Source organism: Cygnus atratus, chromosome 1 (assembly GCF_013377495.2).
Source record: "Cygnus atratus isolate AKBS03 ecotype Queensland, Australia chromosome 1, CAtr_DNAZoo_HiC_assembly, whole genome shotgun sequence".
NCBI classification, from domain to species: Eukaryota; Metazoa; Chordata; class Aves; order Anseriformes; family Anatidae; genus Cygnus; species Cygnus atratus.
This window is the reverse complement of record NC_066362.1, coordinates 194,129,670-194,155,984: the sequence shown is the minus strand read 5'-3', so window position 1 is coordinate 194,155,984 and position 26,315 is coordinate 194,129,670. Positions and strand designations below refer to the sequence as shown.

General features: G+C 37.8%; 2 protein-coding genes across 3 annotated transcripts; both read right to left on the bottom strand.

Moving 5' to 3' along the window:
* Positions 1 to 1,836: 1,836 nt before the first annotated feature.
* On the bottom strand, positions 1,837 to 9,215 carry LOC118245892 (matrix metalloproteinase-27-like). Of its 2 annotated transcripts, XM_035542475.2 has the most exons (10): positions 8,973 to 9,215; positions 8,371 to 8,609; positions 7,646 to 7,794; positions 7,419 to 7,547; positions 5,274 to 5,435; positions 5,034 to 5,157; positions 4,172 to 4,302; positions 3,738 to 3,897; positions 2,424 to 2,527; positions 1,837 to 2,195 (listed from the first exon to the last, which is right to left on the bottom strand). In XM_035542475.2, exons 1-10 carry the CDS (start codon positions 9,132 to 9,134, stop codon positions 2,095 to 2,097), a joined length of 1,461 nt encoding a protein of 486 aa, XP_035398368.1. In that variant the 5' UTR covers positions 9,135 to 9,215; the 3' UTR covers positions 1,837 to 2,094. The 2 variants fall into 2 exon arrangements, with proteins under 2 accessions (XP_035398368.1, XP_035398369.2); XM_035542476.2 differs by lacking the exon at positions 3,738 to 3,897 and having other exon boundaries at positions 1,901 to 2,195; positions 8,973 to 9,163.
* A 5,588-nt stretch (positions 9,216 to 14,803) lies between these two features.
* LOC118245899 (interstitial collagenase-like) lies at positions 14,804 to 21,728 on the bottom strand. Its single transcript, XM_035542485.2, has 10 exons — positions 21,583 to 21,728; positions 20,289 to 20,533; positions 19,861 to 20,009; positions 19,648 to 19,773; positions 18,964 to 19,125; positions 18,474 to 18,591; positions 17,672 to 17,805; positions 16,316 to 16,475; positions 15,328 to 15,428; positions 14,804 to 15,110 (listed from the first exon to the last, which is right to left on the bottom strand). Exons 1-10 carry the CDS (start codon positions 21,685 to 21,687, stop codon positions 15,010 to 15,012), a joined length of 1,401 nt encoding a protein of 466 aa, XP_035398378.1. The 5' UTR covers positions 21,688 to 21,728; the 3' UTR covers positions 14,804 to 15,009.
* Between the last annotated feature and the right edge of the window lie 4,587 nt (positions 21,729 to 26,315).

Below are 26,315 nucleotides of genomic sequence, written 5' to 3'. Positions count from 1 at the left end.
GATACTCATGTTTGTTTATGTATGTGAAGTAGAGGAAGTAGAGGAAGTAGAGGAACTTGCCCAAGTATTGTAAAGCACTGAGTAACCTCCTTGATGACTCAATGATTAAACGTTCCTTGCAGTTTAGATTACGATTGTGTTACACACCAAGCAGAAAGTGTATGAAAGAATAAACTTGCCTCTGAGTAAAAACATTTAGGTGCAACTGGCTTGGAAGCCTCTGTGAACATGATGTTCAGCTGTGCTTTCTAGACAGTTGTCATCTGTATTATGTGGAGAAGAGTTTAAGCAGACTAGGACAGAGGAACAGGTAGGAACATCTCCATCCTGCCTGCTTCCAGTGTGTTCTGCTCCTGTCTATTGCGGCCACTCCACAGGTAGTGGTGGTCCAAGCAGGTGCCTTCAACTTTAACATTGGTCTGTGGTCATATTAAAAGCTGATGATTTATCTCACCAGAAAGTGAACATCAGAGAGGATAAAAATAGCATGTCCTTCTGTTTTGGATCCCATAAAAACTAAAATATACCAGCAAAGACACTAGCCTTTTCAACACACTTAATAAACGTTAGCTGTCTGAAAACTTAGCTACTCTAATTGAGTCGACTGGCTTGCCTCTGCAAAGAGACGCTTTCTCCAGGGGGTGGAGGTACTGATTTGCCCTTGGACAGTCTTTGAATGAGTTGAGTAACATTGTGGAGAACTTCCCTCTTCTTTCTGTATAGGGATCTTCCCCAATTCATGTATAGTAAGTATACAGAGAGATAGAAAGCTAAAGTTGTGAGATGAATCTCACTCAATCATCTACCATTTTACTCCACTTCATGTTTAAATTTTGTTAGGGTTATAGAGTATGCCGCTGTTCACCATGACTACCTTTGTAGATCAGTAAGACAGCATATCTGAGCCTCTCTTTTGATTTCCTGGTGGAGAACAAGCCAGAGGGGCTCTCATAATAATAGCAGCAACATAATGACAGCACCCTTTACACCAAATTGAGTAGGTAAGGTTCAGGTTGCAATCATTGCATTGTTGCACCTGGCACTGTAAAAACACATAGCAAAAAGAAACTTTTTACTTGAACACAGAATAGGTGTGTAAAACAGCCAGACATATGAGAACTAGGGAGCAGGAGGACAAGCCAATACTAATGAGACCATATTCTCAGATATATCCAGCTGTGCACATGATATAGCCAAGCATTTGGCAATTTGTTCTGGGCCTCTTTCCAAAATTAAATGTAAAGGAAATACTTGAAGAGGATATGACTGTGACTTTATAATTTTGGTTTGGTTTTGTGGGGAGTCTGCCCTGTGTACAGTGACAGCATGTAATAATGCATTTTGTACTTGGAGCACATGTACTGTACTAACAGAGCAAAGGTTGAGCACTATGACATGGTAAATGAGTATATTTCTTGATTAGGACATGTCTGATTTGTGAAGGATGTCATTAGTAGATTCACAAAGATTTGTGAATTGGTCCCAAACAGCCGCTGATGAAATGGCAATTGATATGCTGTGAAAACATATCAAGGTGAGTAAATATATTTGGACACCGGGACAGGGAGGTCATTGTTGTAGCACAATATTGATTTGATGCGAAAGGAACAAGGTTTCAATAGCCAAAGAATAGGACAAGTGAAAACAGGAGATGAGACAGAAGAATAAACGAGTAATAAAAAGCCTGGTTCTTGAAAATGTTTGGGGACAAAAGGAAAATATAAATATCCTAAGTTGGAAGAATATCTGAAAACTAGAGTTGACACATTAATATGTAGTCTTTCACACCTTCTTAGAAATATAAAATGCCTTCAAGAGATGAAGCAGAGAATATTTGACTTCAAACTTAGAACTATTTATTTCCAAATTATTTGTCCTCCCTCCTCCCCAAGTATAAAACAATAAATTATGTTGTACATTTTGCACTTAATGAGGGGAACAGTTAGAGCTTACATACCAGTTTATTAAAATAGTAAACATATATGAAAAGTAGTCCCATTGCTTCTCCCGTATAGCAGTGTATACATGAACAGCCTTTGAGAAATCTAGAATGACTTTATTCTCATTTGTTATGTATAAGAAAGTTTAATGATATTAACAGTTAAACCAGCTGTTACTCTTCATTTCACGGATAACTTTTTTAGCAGTAGGGTTAAACTCCCACTGCCTTGATCCATGGAAGAAGTAGAAGAATCCTAGAAACAAAAAAGTAAGACATTAAATTATGCGAACAAGAAGTAGCTTCATTCTAACATAGTGTCATACATGTCTAACATAACACTATCTTTGTGCACACAAAAGAGCATCTGTTCAGTTCTATCTTTTGCAGAATACACCAATAATGACATCAATAATAACTCCAGAACGTGTGCTCTTTAAAATTAAACTGATTTTACTTAAAAGCCCAAGCTCGTTTCATTTACCTTTATGTTGGAAAACAGCATCAACCTTCTGGCTAATTCCTGGAAAGTCATTGACTGTCCGTCTAGGATAACCCTTCTCCATGGACTGGCTGTGTTCATCATACCTAAATCATATAAAAGGAGACATGTAGCTTTACAGAATTTAGACACCAGTTCTGCAAAGAATGAAGCAGTTGCTGAATGGTATTCACCATCTCTATAGTGACTGCACAATTTTTTTACATGAATTTTATACTCCTCTTAGACTCTGATATAATGTTGTACATAGAAGGGAGGAAACTGACTTACTTCAAGTCAAATCAAATTGGGACAATTTTTGTAAGATGGGACTGAATTTGAGGGATGAAAGGAGGAACTAAGGTTCTTGAAGATCTGAGGAAACAAATTTTTGAAGAATTTGAGGAAAAAAACCAAGTAAACAAGCAAACCTTTGTTTTACTTCTTGTTGGATACAAGAAATACCTTTCACAAGGATTTGAGACTTAGAGAATGGGTGTTACTAGGTAAGAAATCCATGCTGTGGTTTTCTTACATGCCTTTGTCTTGTGACCAAGGCAGTAAAATAGCAGTGCAAGATATTGTGAACATTCTTTACAAAACTATAAAAAACAAAGGGCAGGAAACCACATGCAGCCAAAAATCCAGCTGACACTGCATGTCTCACTAGTAGCTCCACAAATAGTCATAACAAAGTCTGTTTGACCCATACATGCTCCTGGTTGCCTGCAGAAGCCTTTGCATCAGTTACCCTTGCACACAGGAGGACTCGATCAGCTTCTCAAAGCTGACTTTTTGCTTCTGTTTGCCTAGTGTTCAAGAATAGAGAATCATTCGTACAGATAGTGAATAGGATTTAAAAGAAGCACATTGTAAATCTAATGTTAATCAGCCAAAGGAAGGGAAATGAACTGTGATTGGTACCTTTCTGAAAGAGGTAAAATAATCTAGGACTCTTCAGAAATCAAAGAAATCTTGTACAAGCTGTCCCAGCCAGCCTTCTGCTGAAATAGGCTCTCTCTCATTTCTTTATTTTCTAGAGATAATTGTTTGTTTGTTTGTTTGTAAAAATAGTCTACATGCAGGAACTTTTTCAGCTTCTGGGTATAATGCATCAAAATGAGTTCTTATCTTAAATGGCTGTTTTAGCACACCATTAAACTCTCAAAAGTCAAAGCTATATTATTCTCTCTGCAAGAGTCAAACAGACATTTCTATGTGTTACCTAATGTTATATAAATGTCTAATGTGCAATTTTAATTGCATACAGATTATATTGGAGTCAATCATAACAAAATATTTGTCTCTTTTTCATACCTCCAGTACTTGTCGCCTATGAAAAAGTCTGTCTTCCCTGTATTTTTATTACAAACAGCTGCATCAATTTTCTTAACACCTTTAGGAAAGCCCAGTGTGTTGATGTTCTTTGGATAACCAAGCAACACCTGATATCCGCTGATAACCCAGAACTTATTGCCTATGAAAAAAAAAAAAAAGGAAAAAAAAAAGGAAAAAAAAAAAGGTAAAGTTTTGCCATTGATTTTGGGAAACTAAATGAAAGAAAAACATACTTTCTCCGTGTAGGTTGTAGGAAAACTAGATGAAAAACCCTTAATGTTATTTATTTGTTTATCTATTTATTTATTTTAATTTGAATAGTGAATTTCATGCACATATATCTACCCTTCTTCCCTCATATTTTCCTTCAAAACTAAAGGTAAGAAAAATTTAAAGAAAATCTCATACTTCACCTTTGAAAAATAGGATCTGATCTTTCATGTTCTCATACGCTGCTTGAATACCAGATGGCAGAGTTGGCCAGAAGGCAGAAATTAATTCAAGTTCAACTTCTGAGTTATCAGGATAGACTCGCCACAAGTGTCTGATTAAAATATGAAACAATTTTTGTAGTAAATAATAAACCACAGACGTTTCTATATATGCACAAGAATGTGAACAATGTCGTGACTTACAAGTTCTTTCTTGTCAGTGGAACTACCTGGGTTGATGTGTCAGAAGAGAAAACTCCCCTCTGTGGGAAATTGGGCTTTTTTTTTTTTTTTTTTTTCCCCTGACTTCTTTGTGGAATTACCCTCATTGGTAATTATCATGGTATTGATTGATTGACAATATCACCTACAAGCAAGTACCAAATTCAGATTGCTGTTGTAGTGTGTAATATGAGAGGTATAGGGTCCCAGGGGAGCCTGACTGGCTGTTCTTTGTATACCCAAATACAAGACCTGGGGCTTGCATAGGTAACTGGAAGAGATAATGGTCCAACTGTACTGTAGAGCATACTAATTTATTTGGAATTGGTTGCAGCAATTATTCATTTCACTGCTTGTTGTAACCATCTATACTTTTGGGAATAAAACTTTACTGGGGCCAAGTTGTTTTCTGAAAATAAGAAGCAGCCTATTTTGTCAGGGGACCCTGTAAAAATATTAATATAACTCCTATCTGCTGACAGTTTTGTTTCTGTGAACAATTGATTCTGAAATCTACCCATCTGTCTCATTATAAATCCCATAATCATGGTCATGCTAACCACCAGAGTATTCAGTTTTAAAACACAAACTTCACAGAGTCAATCGTCATATCAATATTTACCTGCCCTTTAGAAACATGATCTCTCGTCGGAGTGTAGTTGTAGCATCAAAAGATATCTGGGAGCCACAGATTTTAGGTGATGTAGGAATGGGTGGGCTTTTATCTGGGATTTTTGTTGGAGAACCTAAGGGAGACATTTTAGAATCCACCACATTTGTAGAAACATTGTTTTTCATGTATGAATGTTTTTTTTTTATTTTATTTATTTTTATTATTTTTTAAGCAGTAGATTTTACTCACCATAAATGGACTGAATGCCGCTTATGTCATCTGGAGAGAGAGGAAATTCGCTGGGGCTGACGTAGGCGTAATTGGGGAACATCAAGGCTCTCTGGTCATTAGAATGAGAGAGACCCAGTGCGTGGCCAAACTCATGAGCAGCAACAAGGAACAAGTTGAATCCTTAAGAAATGGATATAGAGATCAGTCTACTTTTGGTCTGCAAATGGCTAATACATTCTGAGCACACCAGGGCTATTGCTGTGATGGCTTCCATACAATATACCGTAATTTGCTAGGGTATGCCTATACATGTACCTACATTTTATATAGGTAGGTTGTGTTCTTCCACCATTAGAAGGAAGTGACTCTTGGCCCTCTTTCCTGCTGTTCTTTTTGTTACCTACTGAAAGTACCTGTGTGGCATGAGTAGCTGGCCGGGGGTGAGTGTGGGTGCAGCCTTGAGGAATGTCCTGACAGGGTTTCCCAGCTGAACTAGAGCCGATTAGATAGTGAGTCATGTCAAACTAACAGCTCTCCAGTGAAAGGAGAAGAGGGTGCACTCTGTGAACAGTTGAGGTACCAAGTTGTCATTGTTTGTCAGCTCCCCACACCTCCCACAAACCTGGGTAAGAAAGGTGAGGTCATGAATAGGTAAAGAAAAATATAATTTTACCTGGATGATTTACCTTTTTATCAACAGGAATTTTAAGCATATGGCTTCTCTATAGCCTTGTCAAATAAAAAATCTTTAAAAAATGTTATGCTTATGCATGCTTATTTCCGGTGAAATGTTAACACAGTAAACAGATAAAAATAGGATTTCCTTCAAAGTGCAGTTAATTACGTGCATCCCTCCAAGTAAAATGCCTTTCTGAATTAGGAAAGAACAATCATCTGCTCTGCTGTCTGAGAGCCAGCAATATCAACAGTGAAGATCACAAGCCTGCGGCAGAGCAGAGAACTTGTCATCAGTTGCCCAACACAGGCTGACTGAAGACAACATTTCCATTTCTCAAAAAAACAAACAAAGCCTGAAGTTTCCACACACGTTTCCTGTCCTCCCTTCTCACGAGCCTCCCAAGCTCTCCAACAAGTTCTGCAATATATCACTGCTGGAGCCACGCTGTTGAGGAACAACAGCAAAGCTGGGGTTGACCCATTCATTCCCAGTGTGGGGAGAAACATTACATTTTTTCAACATGGGAGTCCAGCCATCAACCCTCTTTTTTTTTTTTTTCCCCACAATAAGCCCACATCTCTCCTCCTTGTGCAGTCCTTTTACAACACCTTCCTGTTTGTTAGCTCCTTGTTTTTCCTGCAGTCCAGTTCGCCTCTGCTGTTTTCCATCCCCAAAAGTGGATGAGAAAAGGCATACAGTGGATACAACAGGGTAATGTGCCCATGTAGTGATAGATCTGTCAGAGGCAGTACATGCTGTATGGCCAGCCAGGGGGCTGAGGGAAGCAGGCGGGTCCCAGGTGGATGGTTGAACACTCGGTGTCCCTCTGTTTACTAGGCTGGTGGCACACATTTGTAGTCACCTCTCCACCCTGTATCTCAGCCTGTGGGCAGCCAAAATGGCACGTTCAAACTCCCAGCTGCTGGCAGGCAACTGAAATTACTTGGAAAACACTTCCTCACATTGGCTCATTCTATCTTGAATGCAAAGTAAAGCTATAGTGGGACCTATCTGGTATTATTGGTGAGGACTCTTTGTTATCACTGGTGGCTCAAATGAGTTTCAGATGGAGGGAACCTCCTCCAAGGGCTGCTGCAAGGCACGATGTGCTGCCTCTGCAGGGTGTGCTAGTGCAGGCTTGGTGCCAGCATGTGCACCAGGAGGGGAAAAAGAGCCAGCTTTTACCACAGGTTGTGGAGCTTTGGTGGGGATGGGTCCCACTGACCCCCAGGTAAGAGCAGCACGTCTGTAGCACTCATATCTGAAAAGGGTTGTCCCTGTTGGTACGTTTGTTTTTGGTAAATATGGTCTGGAGTAGATCAGGCTGGTTTTCACATCACATTTTAAGTATTCCTGTTTGAGGATGGTCTGCAATATCTTTGAATTGTTAGTGCTATGCTTTGTCTCAGTGTATCCTTCAGCTAAATGAAATCAGAAAAGAATTTCCTGTTGGCATAACACTTCAGAAACCTTTTGTTACATACCATCTGAGCCTGTGGTCCAATCTTCATCCTCATCGAAGTGTGCATCACCACCAAAACCATCACCAGGTGGAAAGGCATGAGCGAGGACACCAAGGGGGCCATCAAAATAACGAGGGCAATGTCCATGAGCTAAATAATATGATGTTGAAATAACATTGAGTTTATGTCCTGACAACTGGAAAAATCTTTAAATTAGTCTTACCACTGATTTGCAGTCAGTCCATTACCTTTGGTCCCAAAAGCAATCATTATATCTGCTATTCCCTCACGAATGCGAGTGAAAATCAGCGGGGTGACAGTGCTCCACACTTTAAATGCCTTCTGGATTGCTTTATCCACATCGTCTTTGCTCATATCTGGTGTATAGTTCACGATTCTACGGTTACAAAAGAATTTCTCTAATATTGTTAAGATGATGAACAGAGATGTAGAAGAAGCAATTTACCCTGTAATCCAATAGCTCCCCAAACTCATCTTGGACTGAGTAAGTTTAAGGAACATAATAACCACCCAACATGTCTTTTGCATAAAAATAATTGTTTACACAGTATCAGTTTTTCTCCAAGTGGCCTTCATCCAGGGGGTGGTCTCTTGGGCATGAGGAAAATTGTCTCCTTGTGATTTTGTGACTAAGCTGTTGGTCTTAGCAAATTTTGAAGATAGGAGGGTTTGCACAGGGTGCAACTGATATTTCTGTTTGGCTCACAGAATATTAGTTAGGAGTGATACAAGACAGGCAAAATACTATAGTTGACTCATAAAATGTAAAACTCCCAGCTTGAATCTCAGAGATTCCTCTCAGGAATATACTTAGCTAACCGCTGGAGAAACAAAAACATTTTTGTGTTCCCAGATGGAAACAGTTGCTATAGAAGTTACATTTAAATATAACAAACGTGGATACCCACAAAACCACAATATAAGCACAGAAACACAATTATGGAAATACTACCTGTAAGTCAGCTTGTTTTTTTTCCACCCAGGCAAAGTGACACCATAAAGACCCACATCGGGAACTCCACACCTGGGTTTTTTCATCATTTCTAATGTCCCAGTGTCTGGTTTTCCAGTCACTTTCAAACCAAAAAATTGTTGCATTTTCTGGAGTTTTTCAGCTGTCGATTCAGCATTTGTTTTCCATCCAAGCTGATTTGGATCTGGTTCAACAGTATAGAATTTATTTAAATAGTCCTAATGAAAAAGAAAAAATAAAGCAAACACATTTCACATTTTGGTCTGTTTCTTAAATACATAACTTAGGACTGATATTGTTTGTGTATTGTGCTAGTAGAATAATTTGCCTGTGATTTCAGAGCATAAGAGTTGTTTTCCTGAGGATCACAGCTAAACAGAAACAGGCACATTTTTCTCTGATTCTTATTCACTTGACATTTCCAGTCTTTACCGATTATCCTACTTTAATAAAGTTTGGGCAACAGAATTCTGTGTAATAGCATTGTCTCAGAAAGACAGCAAACTGCTGCATAGCTAGAACATGCAGATTACATCTAAAAGGAAAGGGCTATAGATCTCAGATATGGACAATAGAGTTACCTCTACAAGCTTTGCATCTTCTTCTTTGTTGTCTTTCTCTGGGTGGATGGGAAGAGCGTTAGAAACAGCAGCACACATTAAAAGAAGAAGCAAAATTGTCTTCATTCTTACACTCTTTTCCATCCTTGTACGAGAGCAGTCTGCTTTCTGCTCTGTGTGCATCGTCTCTCACATTCCAGTTAGTATGGTTATAGAGTGCTTTGTAGAGCCAGCTGTAGACTGACTCAGAGTCTACCGTGCTCTGATTACCTCCAGACATCCTATAACACTGTGCTGGCTGACACAATTACACTTAATTAAACCCATCCGATTTCACAGCCATCTGAAATCAGTTAGTATTTGAATACTCCTGAGCTGCTTAGCTACCGTTTCAAACCTGGCACTCAATTTTAGATATTTTAGACTGAATTTTAGAGAATCTGAGCAATTTCATATCAGATGCAATGGAGCACAGTGGATGTCCCAGTCCATCTGTGTGAAATGGGACCTCCAATTGTAGAGGGAGTCTTATCCACTCTCGGTCTGAGAATGGGAGTCATGCACCAGACAGGCATCCCATCCAAGAAATTAAAACTTTGGGACAAATTACTGCCATTTCTAGGCAAAAATAAATAAACAAACAAATAAATAAATAAATATTTTTTAAATTCATCCATTAAGTGAGAATGTTTGTTTTAGAAAATGGAATAAAGGCTCAACTCACTCACCTTCTCTTCCCTGAAACTCTTTGGAAAGGCTGTGTGTTTTCTTTAAATTATAGTGGTAAAATCCAGGATATCCATAAGCGAAAAATACTTTACCCTATAAAACAGCCTAAAGGATGTGAATAATCTTACGTCTTCCTTCCTTCCTTCCTTCCTTCCTTCCTTCCTTCCTTCCTTCCTTTCTTTCTTTCTTTCTTTCTTTATTTCTCTCTCTCTCTTTCTCTCTCTCTCTCTCTCTCATTCTCTCTTTCTCTCTTTCTCTCTTTCTCTCTTTCTTTCTCTCTTTCTTTCTCTCTTTCTCTCTCTCTCTCTTTCTCTCTTTCTCTCTCTTTCTTTCTATCTTTCTTTCTCATCAATTATTATTTTTTCTTTCTATCTTTCTATCTATCAATTATTTATCTATCTGTCTATCTATCTATCTATCTATCTATCTGCCTTTTCATCAAGAAAGGCATCTTCAGTTTAACCACAATAACCACAGGGGATATGATTATTTCCTGTCTTAAGGAATTCAGAATAAAGGAAATTTAAAGTCATACAAACTGTGACAAATTATAGGCTTTCATCCTGTGCTGGCCAAGCACCTTCCTCTTTCACTGTTAGGAATGGGAGTTGAAGGTGTTTGGGACCTCCAAGGAGATCTGACAGCGTGTGCTCAACATTTATGAAAGAGTTGTAAGAAATATCCTTGTGTTGGACTGCGGCTTTTTTTTCGGGAAATCCTTGTTTCCATATTGCTGGCTTTTTGCTGTCACTTGCAGCCAACTTTTCTCCAGCTGGAGACATTAATGACGAATTTTCTAGCCCAAATTTCACAATCTACCCTTGTTTGTTAAATTTTCTTGTTAATAGTATTTCTCAGCTATAATAATAAACAACCCCACCTCCCTTAATTTGTCATTATTATCATTTTATTGTGATAAGGTAAGAGACCCAAGACACGTGGATCCCTTTTAACTCTGTTACTGAGGTACAAACTGTGACAACAAATTTTCTGACATGGGGAGTATCACAGAACTGAAACTAGAAATCCCTTGTGCACTTCTCCAGAAATACATTTTTTTTTTTTTGAGCTCTGCTTTCCATTGTAAAACTGAAATATTTGGTTGCCTCAATGGTTTTAAAGCTAGAAGGCATTACCATCTGACTGTATATATATGGCACAGGTCTCAAAACAAAACCAAACTGTTCAGCAGCTTTTGCATGAAGCATAATTACCAATGGCATTAGAGTATCCTTTCGGAAAAGGTGTTTTGGCTGTTTTCAATTTAATTTTGTAAAAAATCAAGGCAGTATAGTGAGGAAATTTGATATGAACTGGGAGAATTTATTATCTTTTTTTCTGCTGTGGCTGGCTATAAGTTCCCACAGCTATCTGCTGTACAGCAGTGGAAGGATAGAGACAGTGAAAACAGCTAGGATAAGATTTGTTGCACCTGGCTTTATACATTTATTAGTTAAGTATTTGTCTATAGAAAATGGAGAAATATGTCTCTCTAGAGAGTGATTGAGTCAGTTGTCTTAGGATAGGATGAACTGCCCTTTTCAGGTACTCTTTTGCCGTCTTTACTGAATGTAGAACAGCTTAAACAACTAATTTAGACTATGCTTCTAGCTTCAGCTAATAGCTTAAGCTACATTAGTATTTGCTCAGAAGAGACCTGTGTGCCAGGTAATGGAGTCCTACATTACTCAAAGCCTGTGTAAGGTTTTTGCTTCTTGACCACCTGCACAACGCAGCGTCCAGTTCCCACTACTCATGGGAGAGAAGTCTAAATGCAGTTTCTCACAAAAGATTTTACACAATTATGTCTATAGCATGCCTTGAGGTCTGAGAGAAGAAGTAGCTGTGAACAGCTGTTGGTTATGGTTTCCTTCTTCTTATCTTTAGCTTTGGTTAGAGTTAGAGGATGTTATGCCTTGTGACTTCCTTTGTTTTCCTAGAACAGGTTTCATCCAGACTGCAGCTATGTGACCCAAGTTTTAACTTAGAAAGGTCACTGGCTGTCCTCACCACATCACTAGTACCAAGTGATACTACACAGAGAGCTATAGCAATCCTCAATACCACTGCATCATGGTCATCTTAATATGATACAATCAGGGATTTAGATCTCCTAAGAGTTCACACTGTGGGTGTCTATATGTGAGTTAACTGTCTAGGCTTGCATGATATCAACAGAAATCTAATAAATATGGTCAGATGACATCTACAGAGCATTTCTTCTGACCACATGTAAGATGTAAACAGAGGATGATCTGTACAGCTCTCAGGAGCTCACCAAATGTCTTGACCAAAACCATTGACCATCATGGGAGCCTAAGCCTGAGATCATATGAAAACACTTAGGCTTCAATTTAGTTGCCTGAACAGTGGTGTGTTGTTCTCTTGAGACAGTCTAGTGAACCTGAGACATAAACACAGGCCTGGTGGCTGTAAGCCAGGACCTAGAGGGGACACATGGCTCCTAGACTGGCATTGAGAGGCCAGGTGGAAACATCCAGGCACCTTAATGGCACTAGATACCTGTTCAGGTAGCTGAGATGAGCCACTACTTTGCAGGCTCAATAGTAGAATCATAGAATGGTTTGGATTGGAAGGGACCATAGTGATCATATAATTCCAACCCCCCTGCCATGGGCAGGGATGCCATGCAGTACACCAGGTTGCCCAAAGCCCCATCCAACCTGGCCTTGAACACTTCCAGGAGTGGGGTATCCACAACTTCTCTCGACAACTCATTCCAGTGTCTCACTACACCCATTGTGAAGAATTTCTTCCTTATATAAACATACCCTCTTTTAGTTTAGAGTCATTACCCCTTGTTCTATCAATCTGACCATGGATTCAACAAAGTTGACTCTACTCAGCTTGAGTGAAAAACATGGGACAATGTCAAATGTTTTAAATAATGTATTTGATCCGTAACAAACCCTTGGCAAAGACTGTACTCTATGAGGGCAGGATTCATCCATCCAAATGTTGGTGCCGAGAGACAGCATAGGCTCTGTGGGGCTTTAGGGAGTGCTGATCTTCCAGAAGTCCTGTATCATACCTGCATGGTCATCTTGGATACCAATGCACTAAACACATGTTTAGGCAATTTAATGCCTCCATGGGTGAATCTGCCTCAGTTAATAGCAATGGGGTCTACACATAAAAACCATAACAAACACTAGGGAGTGTTGCAGTACTCTACCTTAGTAAAGTTCTTAATAAATAGGACCATGAACTTATCAAAAGGGCAGGTGATTGCATGGACTTACCAGGTAATGACAACCAGAGTCAGACTTACTGGAAGTGGTGCTTATGCAGGGAGCTGGCACCAGCTGTCCTTCTTTGTGGCTGAAACGGAGCAATTGCTACACTCATGCAAGAAAAGAAAAAATGCACTCATGCAAGCTTGGGGGAATTTTTCACTCAAAAAATCACTTCGTTTTGAGCTCTTGGTCTTCCTGCTCAAAGGAAATTTACAAAACATGTTCCCGAAAATGTGCCCGGGAACTGAAAATCAGAACTTTACAGGATGCCAAAAGGCGTGGACTAAAAATATGTTGTTGTAACTTTCTGCTCTCTTTAAACTCTTCATCTTTATGGGCTGTGAATTACCCTTTCTCTGTCTTTCTCTCTTTCCTTTAAAACATAACCACCTCCTTACCCCATTTAACATTTTCTCTGCTCCAATGAGTACCCCCAGTTTTTAGTTTTGGAGAGGAATTAGTGGTCCTGCTCTAACTCTGAGGAGCTATTCTGGAATTACCTCATAATCTTCACATTTGAAGGAAATATATGCCCCAAATTTTTATTTTTTAATTTCGGCCTTGTCTAGAAAGAAGTATTATCTTTCCCTCTAAATCTTCTGTTGCTAGGTCTGTAGGTGATCTCTAGTAAAACAAAACAAAACAAACCCCAAAAAACATAATCAGTTTAGACATATATGTTTAAAACAGCTTTTAGATTGATTGTTCAGTAGCACTGGCTTGCACAAGAAAAATGTAAAATAGCATTGTTACTGAAGTTTCGAATTATAGAATTTTGTGAGAACAAGGTTCACATATATTAACTTATTAATTTAAGTCTTTGATTTACTGAAATTTATTTATTTATTTATTTATTAGGTTTTATAAGGAATATAATATATATTTACCTCCATTTTCAATTATAGTTTCTTATCTTTGAATTTAGATCAATTTTTACTCTTGAATTTGATGAGGGTAAAAATTATCATCTGTTATTTATTTACAAAAGATGCAGTTTAATAGGGTTCCAATACAGATAGCCAAGTAATGAAAAAAAGTTATAAGGTTATATGTTCTTTTCTCAAAATCCTGTGAATTCTATTACATTAACCTGAAACCTTCCTCTGAAGTATGTATGTTGCATAATGCAGATGAAGAATGAGACAATACATCTTGTTATGGGACATATGGCTTCTAATGGTAGCTGAGCTACACAAAAAAAAAAAGGGGGGGGGGGCGGAGGAAGAGAAAGAAAGTGGATAACCCTTCAGAAACCATTCTAACTGAAGATATTTGAAAATAAAAACTGTGGATGTAAAGCTGTCTTTTTCATGAACTTCTTGTATCAGAAATATTTTTGTCTAAGAATTCTCATTTTTAATGCAATCTTCTTTATCCTTTATTCCACTGAAACCAGGAGGGATTTACTAACTATTGGAGTATTAAGTACTTAACAGAGCCTCCCTGAATGAGGAGGTTTATCCACCCCTTACATAAAGTGGCTACCTGTGATAGCAGGGCAAAGGTTTCAGCAACCTTCTTTATAATACATTTTTCCAGTCTTAAATTCAGTTCTTAAATACAAATATGGAAGTGAGATTTGTGGACTGTCACTAATGATTTTGTAGACTGACACTAGATAATGATGACTGATACTAGATAATGACTGATAATTTCGTGGATTGACACTAGACCAACTGTCCTAATTACCCATAGGATTTTTACCAGAACTCGTGTGGGGTTATAAGTCTCAGAGCCAGCTGGCTGATCCTTTCTTTAGCTAGGGATAAAGATCCAATATTTCATGCCAAAACACATTTTTTAGTATTTGGAAGCTAGACTTCACTCTTGAGTATTAACACAAATAAAAAAGCAAGGGCACAATGATACGACAAATATAATTTATTTGGAATGTTAATGTAGCGGGTGAAAGTGTAATAAGTTATATAAATGCATTTGTATTACAATTAATAATTATTAAAACTGTACTCTTACAAAATCTGGGCAGAAAATCATTCTGACCTGATAGTCATAAAATGCTGAAAAAATCAGCACATAAAAATATACAGTGTGCATATGGAAAAACATTGCAATTAGCAATTAAACCAGCTGATGCTCTTCCTTTGACTGACAATCCGTTTGGACCGAGGATCAAACTGGAACTGAGTTGTTCCATGGAAGAAGTAGACATAGCCTAAAAGTAAAATTAAACCCAGTTATATTTAATAGGTGACTTTTTGGTATTATGGGGGAAACAACAACAAAAAAAAACATTCATATATACTTTCTATTTTTCATTTCCATCTCTATTGGTTTGCTTCAGGGCTAATAACAGGTTTTTGAAAATAAAAGCTTCTATCTAAAGAAGGTCAAATATTCAAATAAACCCAGTTTAAACATGTTTTACTTACCATCAGTCTGGAAAGCAGCATCAACTCTGCCTATTTTTCCAAAGTCATGGACTATTTTCCTGGGATAACCTTGATCCATGGATTTTTTGTTTTCATCGTATCTTAAAACAAGAAACATCATTACAATTTGTAGTGAAGCAGATAATATTTTGAAAGTTCACACCTATGCAACTCTACTCTCAGTGTTAAGTCTTATAAGGATAAGCTAAAGTAGATTTTTAATTCTTATTATATATTAAAGTTCTGATGAATGTCTTGAAATTTAAAAAAAATGCCTTCAGACAAGTTTGTAATAAAGCTCTCATGGATCCTGAGAATGAAGCCCAGGGATATATTAATGAATTTCTGGACGATCTAGAGCCTTGGCCATCACTTGCATCTAAAATGTGTTTCTATTTCTAGCTACTGGATATCCAGTTCAATCTAAAAGCATAGCAAAAAGTGTGGGGATAGAAAAACTTGTAGCACAGTCCTGAAGCATACTTATATTACTGTCAGCCAGGTACTTTCTGAAATTTATCATGAGCTACATTTAAATTACAAATAATACCAACTGTACAATAGGAGATTATGTACAGTTTGATCGTTCAAAGGGAAATTCAATTACAATACTTTTTATTAGTAGTTCATTTTGCTTGAAATGTGAGTGAAAAGTGTACTGTATCGTAACATTACACAGAAAAGCATCAGTGTTGTGGAGAAACAATGAATAATTTACTAAAAAATAGCTGCTTTACTAAACAGATGTTTCATCCAGTAGCAAGTAAATACGTTGCCACTACAGCAATCTAATGAATGGCAAAAAGTCCAATAGAAATCTTGGCATTTCATAGTAACTTCTTTAAATGTGTAAACTCCCAGAGAAACCTGTTTAAATTTCTGGAGCATACCTGATTTAAACATCATTACATTTTACTTTTATAGTAATATATCCATCCTCAGGGACAAATGAAAAGACACTTTCTGGTAGATTAATATTACACCTTACCTCCAGTATCTGTCAGCTACAAAGAAATATGTTTTTCCTGTGGTCTCGTCACTGTAAGCTGCATTAACTCTTTTAACAGTCTTCGGGAACCCCAAGCGATAGATTGGTTTAGGATAACCATGTGGAATGTCATATCCTCTGATAACCCAATATTTGTCCTCTGAAAAATATAAATATATTTCATTTGGTTTTGCTATTTCAGTTTATTGTTTTAGAAAATGGTTTTAATCTTTACATTGGAACTACATTATGAAAAGAGTGGAAATGTCCTTTGTTTTTATGAGTAAAAACCACTAGAATGATAAGGTGTATGGATAGTACTTTCCCCAGATTTAGGTCAAATGAACATAATATATTTGTCTAGTTAACGACCTGTGGAGGGCTGAAGGTTGATTACTTAATCCACTGACATTGAGTGGAATGCTGGAAGTTCATTACATTTCTATAACATATTATTTGAATATAGATCCACATAATATTTGAATGCTAGATCATGTGCATTAAACTATTAAGAAATGCATATGCCTAATCAAAATGGTTTGGTAATTTTAGGTGCAATGAACATCTTCATATATGGTAGTATATACTTTAATTTGGTACATTATGAAGTTAATAATAATGAAGTTATTTGAGATATTTAAAATGTATGTGAGAACTTTAAAGAAAAGTTTTTTTTTCTCAGTGAACACACATTTTTCCTCCCACAGTGTAATTTTTCACCAACACTTGTTTTTTTCAAAAATATGACAAAATACTAATAAGCGTGTCAGTTTTCCAAAGATTGCCCAAAGTCTTTTCTTTTTTTTTTCCCTTTGGCTTTCGAAATACAATTTCAAAAATATTTTTTGAAATATCTTTACAGGGAAAAAAAAAAAAGTCTAGTAACTAATTCCCTTACTCCCTTTTTAAACTAGACTTCAAATCTTTTTGGTGAAAATCATACTAAACAATCTTGTAACAGTATACTCCATGCTAATAGTGAGAACAGTAACATTAATGTACAAACTCCTGTATTTGCCAGTTGAATGATGTGTTAAGACAGCAAAAATCCTTCTGCATAAATTAAATGTTGTTATCTGAAGAAAACTAGATTTGAAGCAGGGAAATAATTTTTATGTCTTGTTTTTCAGCACATTAACTAAAAGAGAGCAGGAAGATTTTTTTAGGACTATGACTTCTGGAGAGCTCGTCTAACATTATAACTCTATCATGTTCTGGTTTAATTATTTGCAGCTTTGTAAGAGACTCTTTCAGTGGCCTTCCTTAAAGAATCACTATGACTTTTATAACTGCATAATTTGTAAAGGTCAAGGGAGGATATGGCCAGAAAAAGTAAAGAAGTTCAGATTCCATTACCTTTAAAAAGTAAAACTTCATCCTTTTCAATATTCTCATAGGCAGCTTGAATTCCTGATGGCAGTTTTGGCCAGAACAGTGAGATAAAATTGAGCTCTGTCTCTGCCCTCTCAGGATGTTTGCGCAGCATATATCTGGTTAAAACAAAATTTACATATTAGAACAGTTCCACTCATTATAAATGTAAAACAATGATCATAACTCCCAGACTATAGCAGGAGGGAGATGAGTACCTCCACCTAGTGATTTATTCTGTCTAATGTCTGAATTACTCATTAGGGCATGAGTATCCCTCTTCACTGAATGTAAAGGAAGTCTGATGTGACTGCACCTTTAAGTTTAGCACCTTGTTTAGTACCAAAAATCAGGCAAGATAAATATAAGCTCTTCTATTTCTCTGTAGGATAGGAAGGTTGAGTTGGTTTCAGTAACCACCTAATATGTCTTCCTAAATACTGATGCTTTCAGTCCTGCCCCTGCTTTTGTAGCAAAAAGATTGTAGCGTGGGACATAAGAATATATTGCCATATCTAGTCTAGAGACAAGTCTGTCACAGCAATGGCCATAACAGCAAAACAAGTGGGAAACAACCTGTAAGTCCTGACCTCCCTCACTGCTCTTGTCAATTAAGGCTTTTGAGATTAATGAATTGAGAACTCTTTCCTGGGTACCATGGTGGTTTTCTAGTGTTTCTCTTTGTACTAAATTTAAAATGATAGTTTTCCCTCATGGATTACATTTTTCTTTTCTTTTAAACTATCGAATATATATAAGAGATAATACATGTGCCTATTGGTATTACCTGCCCTTGAAGAACATTAATTCTCCACGCAAGGTAGTAATAGCATCAAATGTCAAATTGGGGTCACAGGCTTGTGGAGTTTTGGGCCCTGTAGGCTGCACAGCAGCATTAGTCTGTCCTATAGGAAGATAAATGAAGAAAAATTTATCTTTTAGTATGGAAAGATATAAAGACAGTGTTCAGAAGGTGTCCAAGGATGTCAAGAACATTCTTTAAAGAGAACGAGAGGGCATATGGATATAAACTAAAGGTCTATCTTTAAAAGCAGAATTTTGACATTGCTAAAAACAGTTGTGTTCATCTTTTCCAAAATGTTTGTTTTGCAGAAAGGGACTTCAGCTGAAGATAGCCTCCAGAAATTTTCCTTCTTTTGTTATCCATTGTTTAAAACAGATTTCTCATTTTAGTGGAATAAACATATTTAAAATATATTCTTATCACTATTAATCTGCCTCCAAGTAGAAATACTAAAAAAAATAGTTTTTCTTACCATATATAGCTTGAATGCCATCAATGTCATCCTGAGGAAGAATGAATTCATTGGGGTCCGTGTAGGCATAAGTTGGATACATCAGTGCTCCAGGATCATTTGAATGGGACAGACCCAGTGAATGGCCAAGCTCATGGGCAACAACAATGAACAAGTTGTATCCTGTGGGATAAGAATTGTGAAAAATGTAACATCTGTTTCAGTATTCAACATAGTTGTCTAAATGGGGAAAAGTTTTATGCATCTTCCCAAAATATGTTACAGGTACGAGACAGGCTGTAAGTAATACTACCAACATTACAACTCATAAATTTTGTAACTGAAGGTCTATGTGAATACTTGAAGAATGCTGGGCATTGATTATGGTCTCCTTGTCTTAAACAAAAATCCTGTTTCTCTTATTATTGCATAAATCGCTCAGGATCAAGGATCATTCCAATGATGTTGGATGTTCCGTGACACAACAGAACAATCCGTCATAACAAACACAGGGATGAAAATTTTGAAGATGTTTGAATACTCTAGATAGTATGAAACTTTGAAGTGTGGAGTAAAGCAATTTAAAAGGACAAGCTCTGACCCTCCTACTCACATTTTATCTGCAATCAGGCTTAGGAGCTAAGTATCATGAAAATATTTTACAAGGTAAAACTAGATAAATGGATCCAGTTACAGAGTCCTTACCTCTTGCATCTTTTGACCAGGCTTCCTCCTCATCAAGATGCACATCTCCACCAATACCTTCACCTGGTTGAAAAGCATGAGCCAGCTGCCCATTGGGGCCATCAAAAGGAGAGTTGTCCTGGTGATCTAAAATGAAGAAGAAAAAATCATTTAGAATCAAATTATTTCTATATTTTTAGGTGGCTATTTACTATGTAAAGGTATCAGTTTTACCTCTATAAGCAAAAGAGATCACTATATCTGCATCTTTGTCCTCAGTCTTTTGGAATGTCAATGGTGTCACGCTGCTCCAGACATTCAGAGCTTTTTGGATTGCTTCATCTACATCGGTTTGTCTCATCTTTCTGGTGTAATTCACAATCCTTCAAAGCAAAACCAACACATTATATAATGTTAAGAATACAGAGTTTTAGTTGACAAACAATAATTAGTACAAAAGTAAGAAATCTTAGGTATTTCTTTCATGAATAAAAATCAATAATGTCTTCACTTTAGATACTGCCTTTTAGAGTAGAGTGCCTGTTTCTTTCAAGAGGTCAGTTAATCACTGCAGATATATTTATGGCATAATGTATTTTACTTCAGGCTTCCAAAGTTGAGATGCGAGATTTATATCTTTTTGAACCAGATTAGGAAGTTACCTGTATGTCAGATTATTTCTCTTCCATTTTGGATTCCCTGGTGTGAACATATATTGCTGAACATCAGGAACACCACATCTGGGTTTATTCATCATCTCCAAAGTTTCAAGATCAGGTTTTCCAGTCACCTGTAGTCCAAAGAATTCTTGCATTTCCTTGAGCTTTTCAACAAGGTGATTTTTACCCCTCTGTCTTACATGAGGATGGTGATCTATTTGAAGATTGTAGAAATTCTGTAGATACGTCTGAACCAGAATACAAAAAAGAAGTGGCATTATATTGTGGCATATCAGTATTCTGTTGAGTCACACTTAAATTTTCTAAGTCTTAAATGATTTTATCAACAAGCTTTGTATTTACCAAAAGCTAGAACAGATTATTTTCTTCAGGAATCAGTATGAAAAGATAAGTATGATTTACACTTTTCATACTTATCTAAATGTCTTGTTTCACTGATGGAATATATGGAGAAAAAAATTAATCTTAATTTAGTCTTTAAAATCTAATATTTGCTATCAATAATTAATTCCACATTTATTTATTATAGCCCATTACTTTAGTAGCAAAACTTATGAGGAAATTTATAACTTCATTTGTCCCATTCAAGGAAATAGAGATTGGCAATGAAACCGCAGACAGCTAGGACTCCTGACAAAGCTGGTGAATACAGCTGGAGAGTCAGGACTTGCCAAGTCATACCATTTATTCTAAGCAGTGTAACATGATTTTACAAAACCAGATATTCATACTAAATTTCAACACTGTTGTCTCCAATAAATAGAGACATATATTATGTAGAGACGTGTATACATGTTATGTCTATACAAATGTTTCATTTCTCATAGATTTCATCTTTAAAAAAATATTTTAAAAAATCCATTCAACAAAATATTGAAATCCGACTCTGATTCAAGTGAGTTTCCTCCCTTGTGTTGCTGAGACCAGTCACGTCACATGTTTCAAAGCACACTCTGAAATGTAAACTGTTGCTAATTTTGACTATTTCTGCACAACCTTTGAGCCTTGTGGCTAGAACTCATGCTTCTCTATTATTGCTATTACCTTAGTAACAACATCAAAAGAGAAGCTGCACAATTTTTAGATGAATTTTATGTAAATAATTTCCACAAAATTTTCATAGATTTTCCAGATTAGTAGGAAAAGCTTTCTATTGAAACCCCTGCAAAATGATACATCTTTAATTTCAAGTCATATTCTATGAAAAGAATTGCAGTTATAGTAGTCTCTCAGACTACTTTCTGTTTCATTTAGAAATGCACCAGACAATATTTACCTCCACAAGATTTATGGTTTGTCCTTCATCTTCTGCTTCTGGACCCACAGGGAAAGCAGAGGAGACAGCCACAGACAGCAACAGGAGAAGCGAAAGGAACTTCATTCTTGTCAAATGCTCTCTGGCTCAGCTACTCTTTGAAGTCTTGAGCTATTGAGCATGCTTTTCAGCTCTGTTTATATAGCTAAATTGTAAATCAGTGACAGTCTGACTCATGCTGCATAATATCCTCTGATTAGTAAAAATGATGCATAACCGTTTCATCATCAGGGAGCGATGAAATGTGTTTAACTAATGTTACTGTCTTTATTTTGCCTTAGCTTTCTGTTTTGGGCAATTTGGTAAATAAGGAAGTACTCTTCAGATAAAAGGTGAAAGTTACATTTCATTCATTTCATTTCCAAATTATATTATATTTCATAACCTTTTTTTTTTTTTTTTTAAATCATACCTTTAGACTATTTATGGCACAAGGTCTTGGCAAACTGGAGAAAAAAGCAGAAATAAGATATAACAGTAACATAATATATTGCATTATAATCAATAACAATACATATATTCTGATATAATAAATAAAAAAATGTAAAACCTTGCCAAATATGTAGCAATAACATATAAAAATGCAACGAACTGATCTTATTTAGGAATAATTAGTATCATAAGTCCATGAGGGCTGCCATCAGCTAATTAGCAGTTCTGTCTAAAACAATCTTGCGCTGTTAGCAAATTTGAGAACTAAAATGTTTCAACAATTTTCAACTGATATTTAAAAATTCAGTCAGGTTACTGGAACATATAAGCTGGGATTCTATATATGATTAATAAAATAATGCTTATACTCTTGCCAGCGGACATGCAACAGGGTGTTTAGATCCAGGCACAATAATGTACTCTGATCAGAAAGACTCTGTGAAACCCAACAGGAACATATGTGTATCTGGAAAATAAAGATTGAAAACCTTTCTGTGACTTTGTGTTCCCTGTCTCATCAAGAGGAGGTATGTGTGATAAATATTGTTAAATATATGAAGAGTTGTTCCCAAAAGACAAGCTGTGAATGTTCTCCAAGACTCTACCGTGATCTCAAACGAGAGTGATTAAACAAGAGGTTTGTCATGAGCATCTGTACAATTTGAGATGTTCTAGGGAATCCCACCTGACCTCTACAAGGATGTAAGTCTCCATTCTCCCCCCTACAAGGATGTAGATCTCCATACCTCCTGTGTCATGTCAGTCAGCCCCAAATAGGTGTCTCAGTTATGGATGAATTAATGATGCTCTGATGTAGAATCAGCTTTAAAAGTTTTGATGCATAGGTATCTACATGTGATATAGGTGTCTAAGCTCCCATTTTGGGATTCTAGAGAGTGATACTACTGACCATATGACATGGAGTTTAAGATCAACTGAAGTGCCCTTTATACCTTATTGACTGTATTGACTAGGTCTAGGTCAAATATAAGAGGATTTTAAACACCTTGGACATGTGGGCACCTCTACTATAGATCCCTAAATTCCAGGAAACATTTCTAACTGCAAGGACAGCTAAGCACCAGAGTAGATGTTCTGAAGTGGCTGCATGCTTGTTAACTCTGGAAGTTGTCAAGTACAGGCTGGACATCTTTTGAGATGTTTTTGGTATTGCTGTCCTTGCCAGAGACAAATGCACTCTGTGGAAACCTATAGAAGTCTTTTGAAATACATTTTTTTATGATTCAATGTCTTGACAGGGGAAACAAAGGCTAGTGTGAGATGGGAAAAGGCAAATATGTACCATTTTATTTTGTTTCTGATATCTGATCAGATTTTGCTCTGAAGAAGGTCAATACAGGGTGAAAATTTTATTATTCTAGAATCATAGAATATCCTGAGTTGGAAGGGAAGCACAAATACTATCCAGTCCAACTCCTAAGGAGTTGGAAATATCCTTCTGGAAATTATTTAAATCAGTTCCCAAACATCAGGAAAATATAGTTTACTTACTATATATTTCCACCCTCACTGTAGTGCAGCATCTGCCACCCCTCAATCATGCCGAGACTTAACGGAGCAGACACAATTTCTGGGAAAACCAGATTTCCTTATACCTTCCATTGTGAGTCATATTGTTTATTTGCAGTGATTGAATAAAGATAATACAGGACATTTCAATGCAATAATACTGTGCTGGTCTTTGAAATTGATAGGAAGATGATCAATGGGTACAGCTTTTACACCAGTAAAGAGATTCAGCTTCATGGCTTACTGTCCAAGAAAACTTTGCTGTTGATTATTCTTAATTCATCATGATTTCCAGACATGAACAAAAAGTGTCATGTGTTGGATACATCTCCAAAGTCTGCAACAGCTCACATGATACTGGGATTAGTGAACTACTGCTTAACTTCTCTAATTCTGTTTCTAAACTAGATTTTTTCTCCTCCCTGTAAATATTTCTTCCTCATATGTTTATGTAGGTTTGCTTGTATAGGTCCTTATTCAGTGCCTCCATTTTTTTTTTTTCATCTTTTTTTTTTTAATTCTTCCCGAAGAACTCCTTAGCTCCTTAGATATTTATCTATCCTTTCTTTTTTCTTTTATTCCTTTTTTTTCCCTTTTATTTTCTTAAGACACATGATATTTAAACACGTACAGGCAAAGAAGAGGTGCAGGTTAATCAGAAGGGTCCAGCGGCTGAGATGGGAACATTAGGAAATCACAAGCTACAGATTGTACACGAAGTTTCTGCTGCTATGCACACTTCTCGAAAGGGTCTTTTGCCAAATTGTAATGGGACCAGGAGGACACTGAGTCAGGCAGAGGGTAGGAGGGGACATCGGGTTGTTTTCCTGGAAACTACAAATAAATTAATTTTTAGGACAGCCAATGGCAGAATTAGGAAGTCCTGGATTCCAACACCAGCTGTGGGAGCTGCTTATGTGCTTACAGTCATTGAATGAAAATCTTAGCATCAGGAAGAGAAAGCAGAAGCAGTGGCTTCACTCTGCCTTGGGAATTTCCATCGTGTTGGGCTACAAAGTCATGTCCCGTTTCACCATCTGCACTGGCTTCCCACTGCGTGTCCTCCAGCACATCTCCCTTGAACGATGGAAAGAGAGGTTTCAGTCATCTTCTGTTCTCATCACACAGCAGTTCTCTCATTGTCACCCTGTCCTTTCCAAGTCTGCAGAAAAAAACACCCTCAAAAGCCAGCAAAAGGAAACTCGAATGTGCCAAAACAAATGTACTGAGTGCTGACCTGTGCCAACACAGTCCCTCACTTTCCTTGTGGGACTGTTGTGTTATATTGAGTGACTAGAGGCTCACCTTCACACACACAAAGGAGCAGAGGGGTACCCTGGCCAGCTGGGAAGCCCCAGCCACCTCTTCGGGCCACCAGAGCCCCCCAGCTCACCCCACAAGCCCCTACGTTGTTCTGGGGGAGTCTCAACATATGGGCTGGGGGACCCTCGTCACATGGTGGTAGGTTACTTCCTAAAGGGCATGGGACTCATGATGGGGTGCAGGGGAAGAGCATTTTGAGATTGCACAAGACTTGTTATGGGATATTTAATGCAGGAGGATTAACGGTGATTTGGAGAGGAACAAGTGGGAAAAGAGCAGGATAAGGGCATAAAGGGCTGGCTGTGTGCAAGCAGGTTTCTGATTGCCTGACCGTGCCCCCCCATGTGACCAGCACAGTCCTGGCTTCTCACTAAACACCACTTTAAGCAATTTTCCTGGTTAAGGGGCTCTTTCTCAGGTGCACAGGTATGTGGGGTCTCAGTGACAGCCCCTGTGGTGGGACCAGGGGCTGCAGACCCATGTGTCTGTGATGCCAGCAACTGGAAAGACTTGGATGTGTGTCACATGAGTACCTACTACATCTGTGTACGAGCACTGGTGAAGACGCAGCTGATGAGTCAGTGAGTAGGATAAGAGGTTGGGAGCTGACTTTCAAAGTGGACATAAGCCTGGGCTGGATACTGGAGAGACACGGATGTTTGTGGGTTGGCTACTGGAGAGACTGGGAACCCAAGCCAGTGACTAGGAGGGAGACTGTGGGATGTGGGGTCAGCAGAGAGACCTGTTTGTGTGAGTCTGCATGAGACAATGGGGGAAAATAGGGCATCACAGGGCAGCTGCAGGACGGCTGGGGAGTCTAAGCCCAGCTGCTGGGACATCCACGGTGTGGCGTGTGTGTGTGTGTAGGTGTGCCTGGACCTACTGGGAATACATGCTCAGCATCTCTACTGCCTAGACCCATGGCACTGCACCAGCCGCACCTCTGTCAGGGTATTGGATGTGGCATCTCCTAACACACTGACTCTGCCTGAAGTGTGCCTAACATCTCTATATAACCTTTGGAGAGAGGCAAGCCTTACCTACCTCCAACTGAGGTAGACAGACCTACCTCCAACTGAGGTTCAGAGACAGCTCTTGCCTGGAGAGTGAGCATCCATACATCACCCTGATTGCCTCAAATCACCCTGCCAGGTCCAGGACCCATCTGCTCAGCATTGCCAAACTGGGTGCCTAAGGAAGAGGGGGTTGATGCCTTTGTAAATAAAGGACTTTTTTTTTTTTCTTTCAGAGGGGTTTCCATTCTTCCCCCACACAGTACAGGCTTCTGACTCTCTGTATTAGCAACAACCTTACTTTATTTGCACACTTCTTCCTCAGAAAAGCTGCACCTTTTTTGCTCATGCTGAGGAAAGAGACCTCCAAGTATCCCTTTTCTAGGTACTCAACTC